The 20,955-nt window shown below is 36.7% G+C and overlaps 3 protein-coding genes across 4 annotated transcripts; 2 read left to right on the top strand and 1 right to left on the bottom strand.

Moving 5' to 3' along the window:
• Positions 1-2,226: 2,226 nt before the first annotated feature.
• Positions 2,227-5,908, top strand: LOC134748168 (uncharacterized). The gene is made up of 5 exons (XM_063682883.1): positions 2,227-2,354; positions 3,505-3,650; positions 4,027-4,125; positions 4,644-4,742; positions 5,762-5,908. The coding sequence occupies exons 1-5, from the start codon at positions 2,260-2,262 to the stop codon at positions 5,809-5,811; spliced, it is 489 nt and encodes a 162-aa protein (XP_063538953.1). The 5' UTR covers positions 2,227-2,259; the 3' UTR covers positions 5,812-5,908.
• Positions 5,909-7,528: 1,620 nt separating this feature from the next.
• Positions 7,529-12,690, bottom strand: LOC134746123 (uncharacterized). The gene has a single exon (XM_063680442.1). It carries the CDS (start codon positions 12,529-12,531, stop codon positions 10,840-10,842), a length of 1,692 nt encoding a protein of 563 aa, XP_063536512.1. The 5' UTR covers positions 12,532-12,690; the 3' UTR covers positions 7,529-10,839.
• Positions 12,691-12,942: 252 nt separating this feature from the next.
• LOC134746016 (uncharacterized) lies at positions 12,943-20,129 on the top strand. 2 transcript variants are annotated; one of them, XM_063680232.1, is made up of 3 exons: positions 12,943-13,210; positions 13,292-13,332; positions 19,866-20,129. In XM_063680232.1, exons 1-3 carry the CDS (start codon positions 13,126-13,128, stop codon positions 20,112-20,114), a joined length of 375 nt encoding a protein of 124 aa, XP_063536302.1. In that variant the 5' UTR covers positions 12,943-13,125; the 3' UTR covers positions 20,115-20,129. The 2 variants fall into 2 exon arrangements, with proteins under 2 accessions (XP_063536302.1, XP_063536383.1); XM_063680313.1 differs by lacking the exon at positions 19,866-20,129 and adding an exon at positions 15,931-17,948 and having other exon boundaries at positions 12,953-13,210.
• The last annotated feature ends 826 nt before the right edge of the window (positions 20,130-20,955 follow it).

The following is a 20,955-nucleotide window of genomic DNA, read 5'->3' as shown; positions in this document are numbered from 1 at the left end:
TTGTTTTATTAATTAACACCGGACTTCTATCTTGACAATAATAGTCTAACTTCCGCGGAACGATCTCCTTTCGAACTCCGAATAACTTTGCTATGGTAAAATGCACACAATACAAAGTGCTTCCACTGAATAAATGGATGACTCACGCTATAATAATTTAAGTTCAGTTGCTTAAGATAGTATTAAGTACTAACATGTATGGACCATTATAAAGTCTGAAATAAACGAATTTTATTTTATTTCATTTTATTTATTTATTTTATACTACTATCTACTTTTTCAAAAATTGCAAAAGATCATGGATGACGCCAAAGATGGGGTAGTTTACTTCAGTATGGGGCTTATTTATTATATCACTATTGTATACATTACTTTTTTCTACGAGTCATCTAAAATAATACTTTTTTATTATAAAACCTAAACACTTAATTTAAAAAAAATTGGTAAGTATCTCAGTAGTACAAAAGACATCAACGCGTGCATAGTATATGAATAGGTATTTCTTATAAAATAGCCGCGCGTTGGTGTCTTTTCCACTGGACTGGACGTGATTGGTCAAATTTATTATATAAATTATAGTTGACTAAACCGTTTCGAAATGAATATTATAGTGTATTATAGGGAACCTATGCATGAAAAGTACCCAATTATGTACAGTTTGGTATACGAAATCTCAATTCAACCATTAAAGCTACTTGACGAGTAGAAAAACTGGCCAAGTGCGAGTCGAGCTCGCCCACCGAGGGTTCCGTACTTTTTAGTATTTGTTGTTATAGCGGCAGCAGAAATACATCATCTGTAATAATTTCAACTGTCTAGCTATCACGGTTCATGAGATACAGCCTGGTGACAGGCCGACAGACGTACAACGGAGTCTTAGTAATAGAGGATCCCGTTTTTACCCTTTGGGTACGGAACCCTAAAAACTAACTCTAACTCTACAAGTAATTCTACACCTTAGTCAAAATATATGGCTTGGCCGTTTCGCTACCGTCACATGGACGTAAGGGGAAAAATTTATTCACTATTCAGTGTCTTTTATTCTCGAGGTCTTGTTGTAACGAAACGGCCAAGCCACATAATTTAACTAAGGTGTAGAGTTTGTAAAGTTAGGGCTTGTAGAGTTAGGTTAGAAGCTTGGCTCTACAAGAGATCTGATAACTTTTAGACAGTGCGAGCCTTATTGTTTCGTCTTGGCAACATTTTACATGAAAATGTTATTGGTGGGATTTCACTTCTTTTTGTAAGTTGCTTATGACAATCTTCCATTAATTTAAAAGGTTGGTGGTAATTTACTATTAAAAATCCTGAAATACGTATCTGGATGCATCTTTTACACAATCTGCTTTTTACTGATTTCACATACAAACTTCAACCCCCCTTCCCCCTAACGCTTTTTCCACCCCCTTACGGGGTGATTTTGGGGTTGAATATTATTCTATTTACTTCCCCATAACAAAAACTATCTACATACCAAATTTCTACTAAATCGGTTCAGCGGTTATTAATTCCCTGTACAAAATTCCACCCCCCTTTTCACCCCCTTAGGGTTTTTTTTAAGTTTTTGAATTTTTCTGTTGTTTGTGTACTAAGACTATCTTACATACCAAATATCAGCTTCCTAGGATTTCAGGAAGTACCCTAAAGGTTTTGATGATCATCAGTGAGTTAGTGACGAAATCGTTTTTTTTAGATATGAATAAAATCTAAAGTATAAGTGAAAATTGTTATGCTTAATAAGTCCACTAATGACATCATATCCCGAAAATTTTGTTTATCTGGTATAATCCAAACCCAAGTTATGAGGGTTAAAAAAAAACGAAGCGCTTCGAGAAAAGATAGGTTTGCGCTTCGCTTTGCTCGTCTTGTCGACGCCCAGATAGACCTTTAAAAGAATTAAATATTTTTTAGTCTTTTTTAAATTGGGCTGAGATTGAGATGAGAGTATTTAACGACTTTCTACACGGACCAACTCGCGAGCGAAGGCTAGTGTTATCATAAATTAATTATCCACGCTCCGTGCCAATTGAATATGTGGATAATCCTCCCGATTTAATTTATATTATCTCCCGCCGGCATAGGTAAGTTATTTACTCCAATAACCTAGATTATATCAAGTGCCGAATTGAGATAGCAATAGATAAAGGTCCTAATTAAAATTACATAAACCCCTATCCTATAAAAGCATAGGAGTGAACTTAAAAACTACCATTCACTAATAGTTATTATTTGAATCAAGCAATAAAATAAAAGAACAAAATGAAAAGTTTTGTGGTGCTTTTCCTTGTTCTTTCAACAGTTTACGCAAGATCTTTGCTAAGCAACCAGCTGGCCAAGAACCATCATAAATGTAAGTATGATTGGATCTTTCCTAAATTTAATAATACCTAAATTACAAGATTTGAATCAAATATACAGTGCGGAAAAAATGAATGGGCCCTGGATGGAAAGTGCCTTAAAACCTTAAGTTTGTTGGCCATAAATGTTTAAAAAAAAAAAACTTAAGTTTGCTCAAAGGAGACATTCTTTATAAAAAAAAACAAAACTGCATTCAAAGATTATTTGAAATTAGCTTGGTTTACCCGGGAATCGAACCGACAAAAAATTAAAAAAAAATACCAATTTTATTCTACTATTCAATATTATACAGTTAATGTTAATGATAACATTTCTCCAAGAAACATTAGACCTTACACTCGTCAAAATATCCAAAAAATCTAATATTTAGTATTCAAGAATATTTTTTTCCCCTCACTAGCTCGGAAAGCCGTCTTTTATCCTTTAAAACAAGCGGGGAAAAACGCATTTTATCCACTAGTGGGGAAAGTAATTTGACCTTGGATGGAGCGTGTTTAAGTAGCTTGACAGATAACAAAACGTAAAACGCTCATAATAATGGTTCGTTCGATATTAATTATCATTAAATAAATTGTTTGAGAATCTTATAAAAAATCCCAGATTTAGCTTTATTTAATTATTTTAAGTCATAAACCTTAAAATTCCATAATAAACGTTTGTTTTTTAATAATTATGTTAAATATAATTCTGAACGCACAAGTTATGTCGATGCAATTTCAAAACGCATCATTGACATTTCATACGTCAGAAATGTCAACATTGTCAACAAAATTTTTACTTAAAAACTTCTCACGTAAAAGTACAGAATTTCCAGAGATTTTTGTTATAATATCGTAAAAAAATGAGTGATTCCAGTTGATGAAGATGATCTAACGCCTGAGGATGTTGCACTTTCCTTGCTATACTGAGGGGAAAAGTTTTGTGTTACACACGGGTGCAAATGTATTTTACTTCTCGTGTGTTAAAACACTCGCTGGTAAAATACAACGTTGCACCCTTGTATAACAAATAACTATAGACAAGCAAAATTGAAAAAAAAATGAAAAATCTTTGAATGCAGTTTTGTTTATTTTCAAAAATAAATAATTATTTTCTTTAAGCAAAATGAGCTAACAAGGTTTCATTCTTTTCACACTGTATACAGAGTGAAACTAAATCAAAGCGTAACCTAACTGAACCTCCTACTCATTTTATGCATATTCTTGTATCAGATGGATACGGCGGACACATACTGAAACGCTGCGTCAACATGTGGGATGAGGGTTGCATCAACGGGCAACTTGGCGGTTCAGGTACGATCTTAATGTTACCCGTATGTTTTAAATCCGATTGGTGCAGTGAGAAAAAAAAACAAGTAGACTAATCGAATTTAAACTGTTGTGAGACATACTAACATTAAATAACACACACGCGATACACGGCCGACGTGAACGCTGCTCGCACTATTAGTGCTTGAGAAAGGAAAGGAGACCTAGGCTCTCCGAAACATGTCGCGCGAGTGACTAAAACAAGTGAGTCTAAACCGTAAAATTATTTAATACAAGTAGACTACTTAGCTATTTTCTTTCCACCAGGTGAGCCTAGAGTCAATCGCTGATCAGACAAAAAAAAAATAGATGTTTCCCTAAGTAGGCGTACCTACAATACCTATAGGTGCTTCATTTGCAGGCAGCGACGATTACTACCTTGCAGGTAGCTTCAACCCCGGCAAGCGGTGCGCCAACATGTGGGACGAAGGCTGCATCAACGACCAGCTCGGCGGATCAGGTAATTACTATTACATCAAACCTAATAAAGTTGTACTCCTTGTATTCCTTCGAGTCTTACTATTAGGTAGGGGCGCGCAGTCATACCGGACAAAAGGAGAATTACCTACTTACAGCAGCTAATTCAGTTAGTTTCTGTTACATGTCACACAATAATCGTAACTATATTGCTATTCAAATTACTTAGGCGTTTCAGCATAATAATTTGTATCACCATTCTACACGGTAGTACTATTAGTTATTCTGTGATTGTACTTTTAACTAACTAACTTAAAGTTTCACACACTTTCACTAGCACCAACATAAGAAGTTCAATCTAACTACATAAGTATACAGCGTCCGTGTCATCCGCTTTACCATTATTGGCAAAATTAATTGCATAATTTTATAGGTTCTATTTATTATTTATGTATAACCTCGGTACTTAATGAAAATAGGGGTAAAAGTAAAGTAGATTTTATAGGTAGCATTTATACGTCATTATGACGTCGCTGACGTCACTTTGCTACCTGTTAACAGGCAGGGACGATTACTACCTTGGGGGAAGCTTCAACCCCGGCAAGCGGTGCGTCAACATGTGGGACGAAGGCTGTATCAATGGCCAGCTCGGCGGATCAGGTATTTTAGTATTTATTATGTTACACATAAAGGCGAAAGTACGCTGCACGCTTCGTAAATTAAGCCATTTAGCGCCTTGCTTTATCTTTTTATGCATCATTTCATTTTTAATATTGCATGTCTTTTTAATGAAATAAACAGTTTTTTTTAAGTTGTTTTGCTCCCAAATCTCTATAGGTATAATTGGTAACTGCACCAAAGAGCATTTAAATTCATTTTAGTGTGATTTTAGTAACTATGAAAATTGAATAAGTTAGATTTTTAATAAATTTTCCATTTTTCATTGTTATTGAGCGTACGTTACTCTAATAGTTAGACAGAAAAAAGGGTTCCAGCTGTTTGGACTAATCTTCAAAGCAACTTCGATTCAAAACATTGTGCGTAACACGGGCAATAGGTAAGTACATACAGGTTTGGGCATGGGTGGGTTTATTTTTAACTCTGGTTGACGATTTTGACCATAGTAGATACCCCCTTTATATCATAGCGATGATAAGAGCTCATAGGCCCATAACCTAAACACGTTCAGATGCACATGTGTGTTACCGTCTGAGTACTCTATTTGATCCCTACTTAATATTATTAATCCGAAAGTAACTCTGTCTGTCTGACTGACACGCTTGAAACCCGTTAAACCGATTTAGATGAAATTTAGTATGGGGTTTAGATTGAGGCCCGAGAAAGGATATTGTTTTTTTATCAATATAATCGTCATCATCATTCCACGCAAAAACTCGTTAAATACACGGTAGCTAAAAAATAAGTGCATTCACATTGCCAGGGAGGTTTTGGGATTATACTAAGCAACTTTTGCTATGGCACCAAGCACGAAATTGCGAAAAAAAAATTTACCCTCCCATAGAAAATGAACCAGCCAAAATATATGAAGAGCCAAAATTTTTGCACGATTTCGTGGTTGGTCCCATAGTAAAAGTTGCTCAGTATAATCCGCCGCAACCTCCGTAGCAACGGGAATGCACTTATTTTTTAGCCATCCTGTATAATTACTTTGGTTTCAGGTGGCGATGATTATTACCTGAACGGTGCGTTCACTCCGGGACGCATGTGATCCGAAACTCGTCCGTGTTTATTTCAAGTTGCCCCATTTTCTATGCAGCTTTACTTTTGCTGATTTGCGGTGTTTACTATGTTGTGTTGCATTTATTTTCATTCCCATCTGTATTGAAACAAATAAATACAATAAAATAAGCTGTATTTTAAATATGTGCTACTCTCGGAGTAAGTAAAACTTGCCTACTTACCTACATAGACTTAACAAATGTACCGTAATTTTTCAACGAACGGATCTGTAATTGGCCTAATACTATAGTTGGTCAAGCAAATCTTGTCAGTAGAAAAAGGCGGCAAATTTAAAAAATGTACGCGCAAAGGTTTGTCGTCCCATAGAAAATTTGAATTTTTCGCCTTTTTCTACTGAAGAGATTTGCTTAACCAGCTATATGTAATAATACTTTGTAAGTTGCACATTTACGGCTGTTGTTGTCCTGAATACTAATAAAAAAAAGTAAACTCGGGTAACTAATAGCATCTAATAGTCCTTAAGTACAACTATGGTCCAGTTTTTAACGTTGATTCTTAACGAGCATTTATGATTTGTACTCGTTACATTTATTTTAGAGCTTTAATAATACACTAATGCTCTTTTTACATTATATACTCAACATAACTTGAAAAATACTTATACATATTTTACTATAACTTGAATTTGGACCATAGATTCAAATAGTTGTAAGACTTGTAAGTTGTGGACTAAAGTTACCTGATTTTACGGTACCTAATTCACAAGGCTTATACTTACATAAAGTTATATGTACCTTACCATAATATTACATCATGCAGCCAGTGCCGATTAGAATATGGCAGAGCCTATATATACCACGTACATATATATACTTATCGACCGTCCTCTCCTCTTTTCGCGGTTTCATCTACAGGTGCGCGGTGCCCGCTTTTAAAATCCGAAAAAGCCTCAATCAGATTGTATCGACTTTTAAACGGTTTAAAAATCCGTTGTGGCTACCATCAACCGGAAGGACAAGAGTCGGCCTGGCGGCAACGGAAACCCAACGGACCGGAAACTGCTACTTGAGGGTGCACGCAGGTGCGCCGTATGTTCCTTGTGGTCGCACTCCTTTTTATAACCGCCTATTAGGGCTATTGGTAGCTCTCATTTGAGGTATTCGTAACTGGGGGTTTTCAGAAAAAATAGTAACATTTACTTTTTTAGACTCATAATCACGAGTACTATTGAATGAGACAAAGAAAAAGTGTCCCCAGTTTTTTTACAAATTTTGGGTGTAGGTTTTGTAACTATCGATACAAAATGTATGGGAAAATTCGCTACAAAACTGTCATTTTTTGGGGACAATTTTTTTTAACTTTTTAAATCGATAGTTCTCGTGATTCTGAGTAGAAATAACCCAAAAGTTGGTGGATTTTCGAAAAAAAGTAAATGGTACACTTTTAAGTGAAAATGCCCAACTATGGAAGTTAAATGTTTACATGAATACCTAATTATTGCATCTTATGATCTTAGTGATAATCTAAGTTTTTTCAGTTTTCTAAGAAAACAGTACAATAAGAGCCAAGAGGTTAGGTACACTCACTGTACAGTGAGCTGCGAAACTGCATGAAGAAATTATGAATGCATTCATCGATAAATTCGCCATTAACTTTTACGGCTGATGGTATCTAATTTTCTTATTGTAAGTACCTAACTTACAAGCGACAACGGAGTAACAGGATTTAATTAAATAAAAATCTAGAAATGCTTATCATAATTTATTAGTTACACATACTTTCGTGCCTTCAGCACATTTTATACATAAACAACGTATAAAAATATTTAAAATCTTCATAATCTTGTAGCATATTTTGCAATTTGATTGCTACAATATTTATTTTCTATACGATACATCTAAAATATACTTTAAATTTTTTATTTTATTCTTATTGGTCGTTATTTTTAAGGTTAGTTTGCTTGGCAAGTTTGACAAAGGCCACGTTTAGGTAAAATATAATTTTTTAATTCAAAATTATTTTTCTTCTAACATGTTTTATACCTATTAGATTAGTGTAAAACTTAATGAGAAAAACAGTAGATAGTCACGGAAGGAGTTTCTACTGCGATACATAATTATTACTACAATAAAACATATGCATTTTTGCCATAAACATTTCCACCTGGAAACATGTTTCAGTAATTAGTCCATAATAAATAAGTTTGTACAGATAATGATCCCAGTTCTCTTTATTGTCTCACCAGAACGAGACAGTGAGTATTACTATCATTATTGAGGATATAACGGCAAAGAGTACACTGGAATGGAATAAAAACATACTGGTTAGATGATCGCAATGGACACTTGTGTGGACGCTAACCACGACCACTGCCCTTACGGCCCGGCCACGACATCGCGCGGCGGCGGCAGCGGCGAGCGGCGGCCATAGGTGAGAACGAAAGGTCCGATCGCTGTCTCGCTCAGACCTTCGCCCCGACCCGCGCGATTTCGTGGCCGGGTCGTTTGTTTAGCAAGTTGTGAGTTTGGACAAAGAAAATTAAGGAGACATAGAGTGTTCACTCCAAACATCGGTTTTGTTACCAAAAAGACTATTTTGGTAGTCTACATCTAGCGTCAAGTAGCGGGAACTCTCAGTACTGCGACCACTAGACCACCCGGCCACGGCGGTACCCGTCCCAAATTCTCTGGTGTATGCTATCTTTGAAAGGCTAGGCAAATCAAAAAATATTTCATAAAAGTTCAATACATATAGGTGTTAAATCCATTGGATAATTCATGATTTGTTAGTTTTATCACAAGTTAAGGCAATTTAATTTTACGCTCTCATGTTTTTAGTAAGCGGTGGGCTTTAACATTGCACTTATATTATTATAATTAACACATAACCATAAAAACTGGTGAAAATATGGTAGGCTGAGATAGAGCTGTGTTATTTTAACAACAATTCACTACATTTATTACTACAATAATTATGTCATATTATCATGATTGCAATGACTCATAAATGTGACACAATAAATACAAATACAATATGATAGTCCATTATCCGATTGATTTTATTGTCCATAATCAACGATTCAAATATTGCTATCAGTCCTCATCTGTCAATATCATTAAGACTGATAATAAAATAATAAAATGCTAATACTTTGTACATAATGTTTCAGTCTCGTTTTAACATTCATGAACATAGTGTTATTTAGGCCTGGGGCCCATTTCTCGAACCCTATTGGCTAGTATTATTAGTGTGTTGCCATGGTAACCCATATGATTTGATAGTTCGTTGGCTAATAATATTAGTCTAATACCATCTGAGAAATGGGCCCCAGCGGTGGCAGCATGGTTCCATTTTTATCGCCTGTCACTATGCCTGTCACTATCGCACTTACATACTTGTTAGAACGTGACAGACATGGTGACAGGTGATAAAAATGCGACCGTGCTACAGCCGCTGGCCTACTATAAAGAGTACATAATGATTGCAGTTCTGAATGTTATTAATATTTTAGTTATATTTGAAAAACTTTATCTTCAATGCATAAAAATGTGATGTTATGGTTTAAAATAAGGATTAAAGGGTTTAAAGAATTGCAGGTTCAATTCAAATAGGTATAGGTACATCACATTTTTTAATATGTGGCTTTCCATCGAAAAGGGTCCTATATATGCATATAGATCATAAGGACCCTTGAAGGCATGGAAGGCCACACAGTCATTACATGGAACATTTTTCATACAAAAATAGGTTTAAAATGTTAAGTATAGCAGCTATTTACAGAGATCTGAATCACTTACCTATCCTCCTAAGGCCCAAGGTCCTACTTAGTACCTCTTCAGTTCGATGAAATTTAAACCCTATTCAATTGGAACAGTCGCTTTTGTTTTGTTTCGTTTAATTTTCCAACAACGCAAAATCAACTCTATTTCCTACACTATAGGTACAAGTTTCAGTGGCAAATTTTGGATTTTACTTTTGTAGGGCTGGGCCTTACAACCACCCGATAACTGGCGGGAGATGGCACAGGATCAAGACGACTGGCGCATACTCGTGTCGGAGGCCAAGACTCATTTGGGTTAATCCATGAATTATGTCACAGGAATTTCGAGGTTTTTTGACCCTGTCTTGTCACACTTGGTCACATTTGGCAAACCCCTCCCCCCTGGTGTGACGTCACATTCTTTCAATGAAGTCGGCAAATCGAATTAAGTATTATTAATATTTGATCAAAATATTTCAGACAAAAGAAGAAATATTAGTAATTTTATAACCCAAAACAGATTAGGAAAGAAAATTGAACTATTAAAAACGATTATCGTTCCAAAAACTTGTTATTTTATTTTAACTGTACAGCGAATAAAATAATTTTAATAAGTTAGTGACGTCACAAAGTTTGTGACTCCCCCTCCCCCTTGTCACAACATGTCAAATTTTCTTGACCCCCTCCCCCCCCCTAAACGTGTGATGTATTTAATGGATGACCCCTTTTGGGTCACTGCGCAATTAGGCCTTAGGAGGCTATTGGCATATTTTAGCTTTACTGTTCTATAAGTAAACTACTGAACTAAAATTAACTCCCACTGAGTGAACACATTCCATTCTAAAATAATTTCATTAAAATTCAATAGATTTAAAGTAATTTATATGACAAGATAGTTTAACCTATTTACGAAATTAATAACTAAAATAAATAATGCAAGCCGTAAGTATCATAAATCATAAGAGACAGAGGTTCATGTTGCCCATAAAGTTGTTTCAGCTCAGGAAATTTAGAAATAGGATCATTGCGCTAGTTTCTGCCCAGCTAGTTTTCGTCCACTTGACGAAATTTGAATATAAACCTACCTTGCCACACAAATTTGGAGTTATTGCAATCCTTAACAATATATCTGTCTACATTAAAATGATATTTCGCAAGTAGCAAATTAAATATGATATATATTATTTGCTATCCCATCAAATGGACGAAAACTAGCGCAATGACCTCTATATCAGCTTGTGCTGATGATCCGTGACTTCAGCCTGATCTCATTGACTGGGTAAAAAAAAATCGTCTTTAGTTGCTTTGTCCCTGCCAATGGTCCTGTGCATACTGCGGTAACTCCATGGGTAACTTATTGTACCCTGAATGCATCGGTGCAGGCTGAGTCTTCGGAGGCCCTGCTTGCCGGAACTTAGTTGAGTATTTATAAAAATCTGACATTTCAAAAGGCTTCGTCTCCTCCCTGTATGGTATGCATTTACCTTGTTCAATGACTGTTAAGTTCTTGGGAGATTCTAAGGTAGAAGATGTTGGTGATAGCACGGAGGGACTGTGGGACTGATTAGGGCTCTGCATAGCAGAATGGCGACCAGTGGAAATCATTATCTCATAAGTTTGGGAGTTACCTATACTTGAAGTCCTTTTGAGACTGGAACTCTTCTTCAGTAAAGGTGCCTCAGCTTTGGTTGGAGAGTCTAATGAGGTTTCATACCATTGCTTCTCTCGGACTTTAGAATCTTGAGATAGAGGTGAAAATTTATTCATACTGACCGAGTCAAAATTTCCTTGAGAATATCCTGATAACTGACTGACAGGGCTCAGCGCATCAGGATAACCTCGTCTTTCATGGATATATTCATCTGTAGATACTTGTAGGGGCATGTGCATAGGTCTGGCATTTCGTTCACGCAAAGGCAAGGTGTTAGGTACAGTAGGCCTCTCTGTAGGCACATGTATTCTATCCGTAGGCTGCTCTTGAATATCTGGCTGAGATCGGTGCTGGTACATTGGCAAGGGGGGCCTGTGGGTGTCCATAATATTCTCTAAGTGTTGATTGTAATCGCTATGTGATGTTAAATGGTAGGTCTGTGTGCGCTGCAATGTGTTCCTCCGGTTGCCTTCAGGTCTTCTTTTAGATTGAACTTGCATTTGGTGGTGATGAGGAAGAGCTGCCAAATGTTGACTCTGGGCTTTCAGATGAGAAGCATACTGATATAAGAGAGCATTATTTCTCATACCATTCTGTTGTGCCATTGGCTGTGGAGCAGCAGTGGTGTGAGTGTAGTGGGTAGTAATATCAGGATGGCTCGAGCTGAAGTGTGTCTCTCGTAGACGAGTAACGTGAGCATCGGGAGCATTGTTATAGTAAATTTTATTCATATACTCAGTGGTCATTGTGTGGTGTCTGTACCCAGGAGGCTGATTGACATCATTGTGCATGTTCTCAGTCATTGGCTGAATTGGCTCATGTCTTCCTGCTAATGCTGGATAGGTGTGAGAAGTGTGCATTGAAAAAGTCTCTGGATTCCTTTCCTGAGGCGGGGACGGGAAGAAATTAGAACAGCTAGTTTCCGGACGCCGTATATGTCTTGGGTGCGCACTTTTCGTCGACATACCTGATATCGATGGCGTAGAAAGTCTGTGTGTGAGGTTTTTGCGTAGATTCTGATCTGAATCGTGCAAACGCTCTCCTGGAGCCGTTCGGAGACGTCTGGAAGTGTTATCTGAGCCGTCTTGGACGTCATTGCCATCAGTTGACCTATCAGTACTACGTACGCTGTTTAGTCTTTCTCTCGGCACTTCGGGGCTCAAAGGCGCCTCGGGTGGCATGATTCCCGTCAGTTGAACTTCTTGAACACATAGTTTATACAATTCCTCGTTCTTTGTGGCTAAAAGCTGCTCTAATTCTTTCTTTCTAGCTTGCAATTTCAATAACTTGTCCTGCTTATCTGAGTGTAGATCGCTACCCATCGTGCTTGTACCCATATTCAAAACGTAAATTCACAAACACAAAACATTAGTGAAGGTATATTTCAACACAGAAATAAACTAAAATCGCTGATTAACTTAAAATAAACAAAGAAAAACGTAAATTTTATCGCAATGACACAACACGCGTAGCCATGTTGACCCACAGATAAAGTATGAAAATTATTATAAAAATTACTTACATTTTTGTTATTGCTATTGTACTGGTCTTTGAGTAAATATAACTTTTCATCTTAGTTACACTAGATGTATTATATTCTTTGCACTAGATGTAAACGTGTAGATGTGAATATTTCTTAATAATGTAAATATATGTAGTGTAAATAAAATAAAAATAATAAAGTTGCGGAAATACGTAATTTATATTACCAAAAATAAGTCAAACTAAACGCAATGACTGACAGTTACAATCTGTCAGCTAGGCAGGAAACGTCATTCTTATCAATTGCCAAGGTTTCTCCACGGCCGATTGGAGTGATCATGTAAATTCCTTCCCAGTACAAAATAGAACGTAGTTCCCCGACCCAGATCCCTCCACACTTGGCAAAATCTTCTAAAAATTGAATTATACCAAACAAACAACCTAAAAAAATGTCTAAGCTCTACAAAACCGTTATCACTGCGTGCGACAGATACGTTCCTAACAACTTACGTCCGCTATGGAACCACGAAGCTGGTGAGTTTTATGATAATTTAAACGTATAAATTAACATAAATCATAGAGAAACATTGTACTTATATTGTTTTCCCTTTTTAGGACCAAAAACAGTCTTCTTTTGGGCCCCTTTCTTCAAATGGGTAAGTAAATACGGATATATTCAAGGTTGATCTATTATTATTTTTAACCTTGTATAGGGGCAGATAACCTGTAGCCACCATGTACGTTTGTGGGTATGTTTGACTGTTCACAAACAATATTTTATTCCACGAGATCACAAGCTTGGTGGTCATATACATTGAGAAGACATTTTCAAATGCAGTATCTGTTATTTGTAACATATTCTCAGTATATTTTCTCTTCATATACCTACTTCTTATGTAACTTTCTTATTTCTGCAATCTGCCGTGATAACAACATATGCAGTAATCGCAATAGAAATGACATGCAATTGTTTATCTTGTTCCCTTTGAATAAGTTCTTTATTTAAACGATATTTTCATGCAAGTACTGCACATGCGATAAGCAGGGCAGATTTGTCATTCAGAAATCATTGAAAACTTTTTGCTGACTCATTTATTATGAATAATTTATTGTTTTCCCTTAAACTGATTTTTATATTTATCTATTTTCTTTTTCTCAGATATATACATAATATAATTTTTTATTAATATTTCTTATACTATATTTTAGCATTTTGCAGATAAATAACATTATGCATGTTAAAAAACATTATTTAATAATGGAATCATTGTACATGCTAAAATAACAATACACACACACACAATACATCAATTAAAAACGCAAAGTAATGGGTGAACCTAGGTAACACTGCCTGATCACATCCAACAACCAATGAATTTTAATAATTAAACAGCCATGCAGTTTAACAGTACCTTCATAAGTAATACTTTTATTTATTATTATAAATATATAATTTAAATTAAGAATTATCTAATACTTTGCAGATTAAAAATGTTGTAACATGTATGTCTATTTATATACACAATAAGTATAAATAAATTAAAAACTGCAAGTGAAGAATTGATGATACCTGAAGACATTTAACAACCTTCCTTTTAACTTTTATGTACATTGACATAGTGCTGTTAATTAAATGTTATTCTTTTTGTCATGTCTGACTATCTTCACAACTTATAAAAAAAAAAACAAATTGATAGTTTCAGTAGTTCTAGAGATATTAAGCAATGTGACAGACAGACAGACAGAGTCGCACCTTAAGGGTTCCTTTTGTACCTTTCTGGTACGGAACCCTAAAAACGAGTGATCCTATAAGGGTTCCGTTTTTTTTTTCCTTTTGAAGTACGGAACCCTAAAAAACAACAGAAATTGAAGCATAAATGCTACATAAACTGCTGTTGTCACATGTCAATTGTTTTATGTTAAATAAAATTCATACAACTCAGAACTAACCTACCATACATATTAAAGGAAATCTTTGAACAGTGAAAATATACCAATATAGTCTGACTTACGGCCCGGTCACGACATCGCGCGGCGGCGGCCATAGGTTAGAGCGACCTTTCGTTCCCACCTATGGCCGCCGCTCGCCGCTGCCGCCGCCACGCGATGTCGTGGCGGTCGTTAGATCCAACCTACACTAGCGTCTTTTGAGCGTCAGCGTCTAGTCAAGTAGTCAGCGCTATGGAAAATGGCGTCGCTGCGCATTTGCGCCAACAGCTGCGTCGAGCAGCAGTCATAGAGTTGACTAGGCGCCAACGCAGACGCTAGTGTGGGGCTGTGTGGTGGCCCTTAATCTTTGAGGTCTTTGACAAGCAAAATAATCATGTCAAATGAAACAATAATTTATCCAGAACACAACATTAAAGACTGCATGGGGTGTAAAAAGTACAATTTGGACCATTACACTTTTAAATTATTTTATCTGTGGTTTGCCAAACCCATTCTGACCAGTGTCTGGTCAGAGTCATCTTATAAAACACACAAATCAGCCATCAAGACAGCATGTAATATGCATGACAAGCATTTTTGTGAAAATTAGTCCAAAAGGGTTTTTCATTCTTCATAGAATTTTCTATTGATGACAATGATGACAGAACTCTTATAAGTGTTGTTCACTTTAGCACTGTTGAACATACCAACTATTAGGTATAGTACGAATTATCTCAAATGATTTTTTCGCCCAAACCCTAAGCTGTTAAACAATAGGTATTGTTTCTTTTGTGCACCGCGGTGGCTACCTCATTTCTCATCAGTGAAAAGGATCACGCCCGTTTAAAAGGCAATTTTAGCGTTCTACTTTTATGGTTCAAATTTAGATAACAGCATTCGGAGTTAACACGTTTGGGTAATGTAGGACGAGAAGTAAGAATATTTGGAGGTAGCAAAAAGCTGTTACATAAATTTGAACCCTATGTGTAGCACGCTAAAATTGCCTTTAAAACGGGCGTGATCCTTTTCACTAATGAGAAATGAGGTAGGCACCGCGGTGCACAAAAGAAACAATGCCTTTTCTTTAACGGCGTAGGGTTTGGGAGAAAAAATCATTTGAAATAATTCATACTATACCTAATAGTTGGTACGTTCAACAGTGCTAAAGTGAACACTTATAAGAGTTCTGTCATCATTGTCATCAATAGAAAATTAATAAGACTAACAAGACTCGAAACATAATTCTGGGGACTACTCACGGTAAATTTTTAACTGTTTGAAGAACTCATTCCATGGTCTTGTCTCATACCTAATCATCCTTTCAGGGTTTGGTGCTTGCTGGGATAGGTGACCTCACTCGGCCCGTGGAGAGCCTTTCCGTCCCCCAATCTGTATCCCTGGCCGCCACCGGCATCGTCTGGTCGCGGTACTCTCTCGTCATCATCCCTAAAAACTATAGCTTGTTCTCTGTCAATGTGTTTGTGGCCTGCACTAGTCTGTACCAACTCGGTAGAGCTGTGAAACACGCGCAAGAGCAAAAAAAAATCAAGGAAAACTAATTTACTAAGTAATTGATTGGAGTTCTAGCAGCCAACAATCTCTCTTTAATGTAATATTGAACAATATGTAGCTTCACCTCCAACTGTACTGGGAAAAGAAAGGGGCAAAAATTCTATAACTATTTTATTTTTGTTATCAATATTCCTTAGTAATGTTAACGAACATATACATTCGATATCGAATTTAAAACTTCTGGGTATAAAAACTGTGGATACAGTAAAACCCGACCATATTTTATTTTTATTAATCTTATGACGTAACGATATACACGGGTATTAAGGGGTAGGTACGTCGCACCGTTCAGTCCTAAATGTGGCCAATTTTTCTCATTATGATGTTGCTCAACCTGTGATGAAGCCGGTTCAAATTGTTGACCAATGTCGAGTAGTTTGATTCGACATTCGTGTGACATTATGGCTTCCGATAAAGCTTCAATTCAATCACGCGGTCATGCTTGACGCGTAAACTAAATACCTATAGTGGTACTTATACGAAACCATTGCATTAGGTATAGTATAAGTTATCGAATAAATATAACACTTTAAACTCTGGCGTTTTGTACACATAATTAATGTCTCGTGTTTTGTAAACATTAAACAGAAACGGATAGATAAATTTATAATTTATATATAATATACCTGAAACGTCGGAAAAAATGTAAAATAATGAAATTTCGCGTTAGACCCGTTAATGACATTAATTGTCTAATATTTAAGTTACAAGGGTAAACGAAATGGTCGGACAAGTACTCTTCTTATCTACATCCATCTTGAAGCTGAAGCAGGAAGAATTGCGTTTCTTATTTTCAGAATTGAATGGTGCTTCTTTAGTTAGATAATAAATAAATCTCAGTGGGTTTTTAATTAAGCTATTTATTTATTTTTCTTAAGAATGTATACGCTCAAGTCCTTTATCTTGAGCTGTTGATTAGTATTAAGTAGCTGAAACAATTGTCTACAAAAAAATAAATTTGATCTTATTATATTTAGGTGCTTTTTGGCTAGTAATACACCCGATACATTGTTAAAACATTTGTTATAAATAAACTAAATTTTGAAAAATAGGGTTTCACTAAAAAGCCTTTAAAAGACTTTAAGCGTAGCGTAAAATTAAATAAACATACCAGTAGTAGGTAATCTACAGTCGCCATCAGATATATCGGAGCGGCCGAGGTGCTCAAAAATATCTGAACACGCACCTAGCGCCTTGACAATAGAGGCGTGTTCAGATATTTGTGAGCACCTTGGCCGCTCCGATATATCTGATGGCGACTGTACATTACAAAAATGAAATGCTTAGCATGGATGGTGTAATAGTTGTCTTATTGACGTAAATTATTATTTTGTTTAAATCGAACCTTAGTGGATTTTGCAATCAAGTACGAGAATAGACCTTATTGCCCTACAATAAGGCCTTCCTACAAGTTACAATAATAATATAAGATCTCTTGACTTTTAGACAACAACATACTACAAGTTATTATTGTGATCATGTCTATGGTCTATGTGTACATAACAATGTGATTGGTTACATTATTTCAGACATATGTTTATTTTGTATGTACATTCAACATAAAATTGTAGTACCTATGTACTATTATATCATATACTAGAGGTATTTAAACCTGTAATAAAGGTATGTATAATATGCTGTTATACACTCGATAAACTATGTTGAAATACATATCATTACTTATGTGTAATATGTGAATCATTAAATCAGTTTTGTAAAATGTTGTGTATTTTTGTAAACGTCTACTGAACAATATAATGTTTTGTTTGTATATATTCTTTTTTGTTTTGTCAACGTTTATAACTAACCTTGGTCTGCCGTTCTGTTTTGTCTAAAGAAAACCTTACCTCTTCACAATAAATATTTATCGACACGACTATCACATGGAGTCTAAAGTTCAGTCATTAGGTAAATGTAATATAGATTCCGACCGCAAGCAACGGCGGCACTCAGAATTAAACTTAACTTTAAAAGCCGTAACACACCATCGCACCGCACCAAAGTCATTGTGCGATGCACCCATAAGTAAGAGCGAGAAAGCGGTATTTCTTTCTCGCTCTTACTTATGGGTGCGTCGCACAATGACCTTGGTGCGGTGCGATGATGTGTAACGTCTATAAAGAGTGTAAAGTTATAAATAAAAGGCTAAATATATTATGAAGTTCGAGTGGTGGTACGACACTTCCACCAAACTTATCAATCCAAATGTGCGATTTCGATTGGCATTGGAAATATAGTGTGAATTTTCTCAAATGATTTTTACGCCAAGACCCTAATCTGTTAAACAAAAGCCATTGTTTCTTTTATGCGAGCGTTCGGCCATTGTGTCTGAGCGCGTGCCACGCGAGCGTAAAAATCATTTGAGAAGATTCATACTATATGTATACAACGATGTGCAATTAAAGGTTAAACTTATGTAGGAAATACTCAGTCTGTAGAGGTTGTAAATTTTGAAACTGGGGGGCATATGGGTAATTTCGAAAGGACAAACATTAAAAAAGTGGGAAACTATTTTCGAAATGGGACTGATTGATTTTTAAATTATTACTCGCTTTCCGAAATTACCCGAATACACTTAAATGTAGAACTTGAGGAAATGAAATTTTCTTCAAATGAAGGAAATTATGACAGGACAAGGATAGAGACAGAATGTGATTATTAAATTTTTCGGGCTCTACAAAAATACCTACCTACTATACGTACGACGATAAATTTACAACACAGGATATAAGTATGGGCGTCCATTTATTTAGGCAATAGTTTTACCCTCCTACAGACAAGAAATATATCCCCAGTACTAAGAAGAACGATAGTAAGTACTTATGCTATATATATTTTACTAGTCAGACCGAGATAACTCTGCAACGATTTTGATAGCGCACGCAGTGCGTTATTTGAAACGTCAAATTATTAAACGTCAAACTTCTATGAAATTATGACGTATAAATAAAGCCCGGTTCACGTGTCGTTTTGTTGTGTCGTGACGCATATCGGTTTCATACATTTAATATGATTGCGTGCACATTTGAACGCGACCATATTAAATGTATGAAACCGATATGCGTCACGACACAACACGTCAGACAAATGTGAACCGGGCTTAACACTTGAACTGCGTGTGCTATCAAAATCGTTGCACTTACCTCGGTCTAACTCTAAGCATGTTTTTGAACTGCATGACGGGATGCATGAAGGGTAACCACCATGCAACGAGGTATATGGATATATTTTTATATAATGTTTATGTAGCACCTTTAATAGTTATTTATGATACAAAGGCGAATTTTAAAACACGACCAAAGGGTATTTTAAATCGACACGAGTTGCGAATTACCTATTCGCACCTGTATCGTACGTTTTATACCTTTAATTAATTAATTTAAGACAACACTGGCCCATAATGGTTAGTAACAATTAAGATTAAAAACTAAGTGTTAGTGGAACAAAAAAACAGACAGCAATAACATTCTAACAACTATCACCTAATAGCGGTTGACACACTCAAAATGCCGCATTATAGGCGAGTCGTATCGGCCCGCAACAGTAGCCAGGATGGGGTTGAAGCTGGCCCGCAGAGCAACGAGGCAATTCTCTTGCGTATTAGTTGGACTTTACCGCGTCAAATACCTTTGACGCGCCCTATGTCCAGCCGTTCGTTCAGATTCATACGTAACACCGATATTTCCAGAGTCTAGTCCTGACGTCTCTCGACGAGTTCCGCCGCCCCATCGAGAGCGTGTCGCCGTCCACCGCGGCCGCTCTCAGCGCCACCGGCCTCATCTGGACTCGCTACTGTTTGGTCATCAAGCCAGTCGCTCATTCGCTGGCGGTGTGCAACTTTTCCTTGGGGATAGCCAATGGTGTGCAGTGTCTTAGGGCTATGAGGCACCACTACGAGAAAGATCAGGCTGCAGCCGCTACCGAATCTGAATTTTAAATAATATAACGGCTCGGCCACGACATCGCGCGGCGGCGAGCGAGGTGGGAACGAAAGGTTCGGTTCGCTGCGTCTCGCTCCAACCAATGGCCGCCGCTCGCCGCTACCGCCGCCGCGCGATTTTGTGGCCGGGCCGTAAGGGTCACTTGCACCATTCCAATCTCACTAACCCGTGGCACAGGGCAGACACGCCACACATCAAAAATCATTTGCGTTTCTATGTGTGAACGGTACGTGTGTACACGCGTCATGAGTCATTGTGTGAGTAAGTTGCTTAAAAACCGAAGTGAGCGTTCGCCAAAAGGTCGAATCTGGTGTCGCGGGGCGAGGTAATTCGAATCGGGGCAGGGCGGTGCGTGGCCGTTCTGTATGATAATACTATTACTTATTCTGTGCCCGGGGTTAACCGGTTAATCCTGTAGTTACCATGGCTACCAGTATAATTTGACACTGGGTTAACGGTTTAACCGGTTAACCCCGGGTTAGTGGGATGGTGCAAGTGGCGCTAAGATGTACAACCAGCCAGTAACTAACTAATTCTGAGACGGAATTTAGATCCGACTAAGGTAAGTCACAGTTCAGTAGAACATTTTCAACCTTACTGCTACGAGATAAGGACTAATCTTTTTTTTTATGTACTACCAAAGTTACACTAGATTGGGGCAGATCTTTTTTTATTCTGAGATATTTAAATCTGGGACATAAGATACCTAATGATTTTTGTGCTTGCCATTGGCACATGTTAGGCAGATATCATAAAAGAAGATAACAGTTCTGTTTCAGATACTTATGTCTGTAGATAACAGACTCATAAAAAACAATAAAAATCAAAGGAAGATAA

This window comes from Cydia strobilella, chromosome 1, assembly GCF_947568885.1.
Source record: "Cydia strobilella chromosome 1, ilCydStro3.1, whole genome shotgun sequence".
Classification (NCBI taxonomy): Eukaryota; Metazoa; Arthropoda; class Insecta; order Lepidoptera; family Tortricidae; genus Cydia; species Cydia strobilella.
Note: the sequence above shows the minus strand (reverse complement) of the source record. Positions and strands in the feature narration are given on the sequence as shown.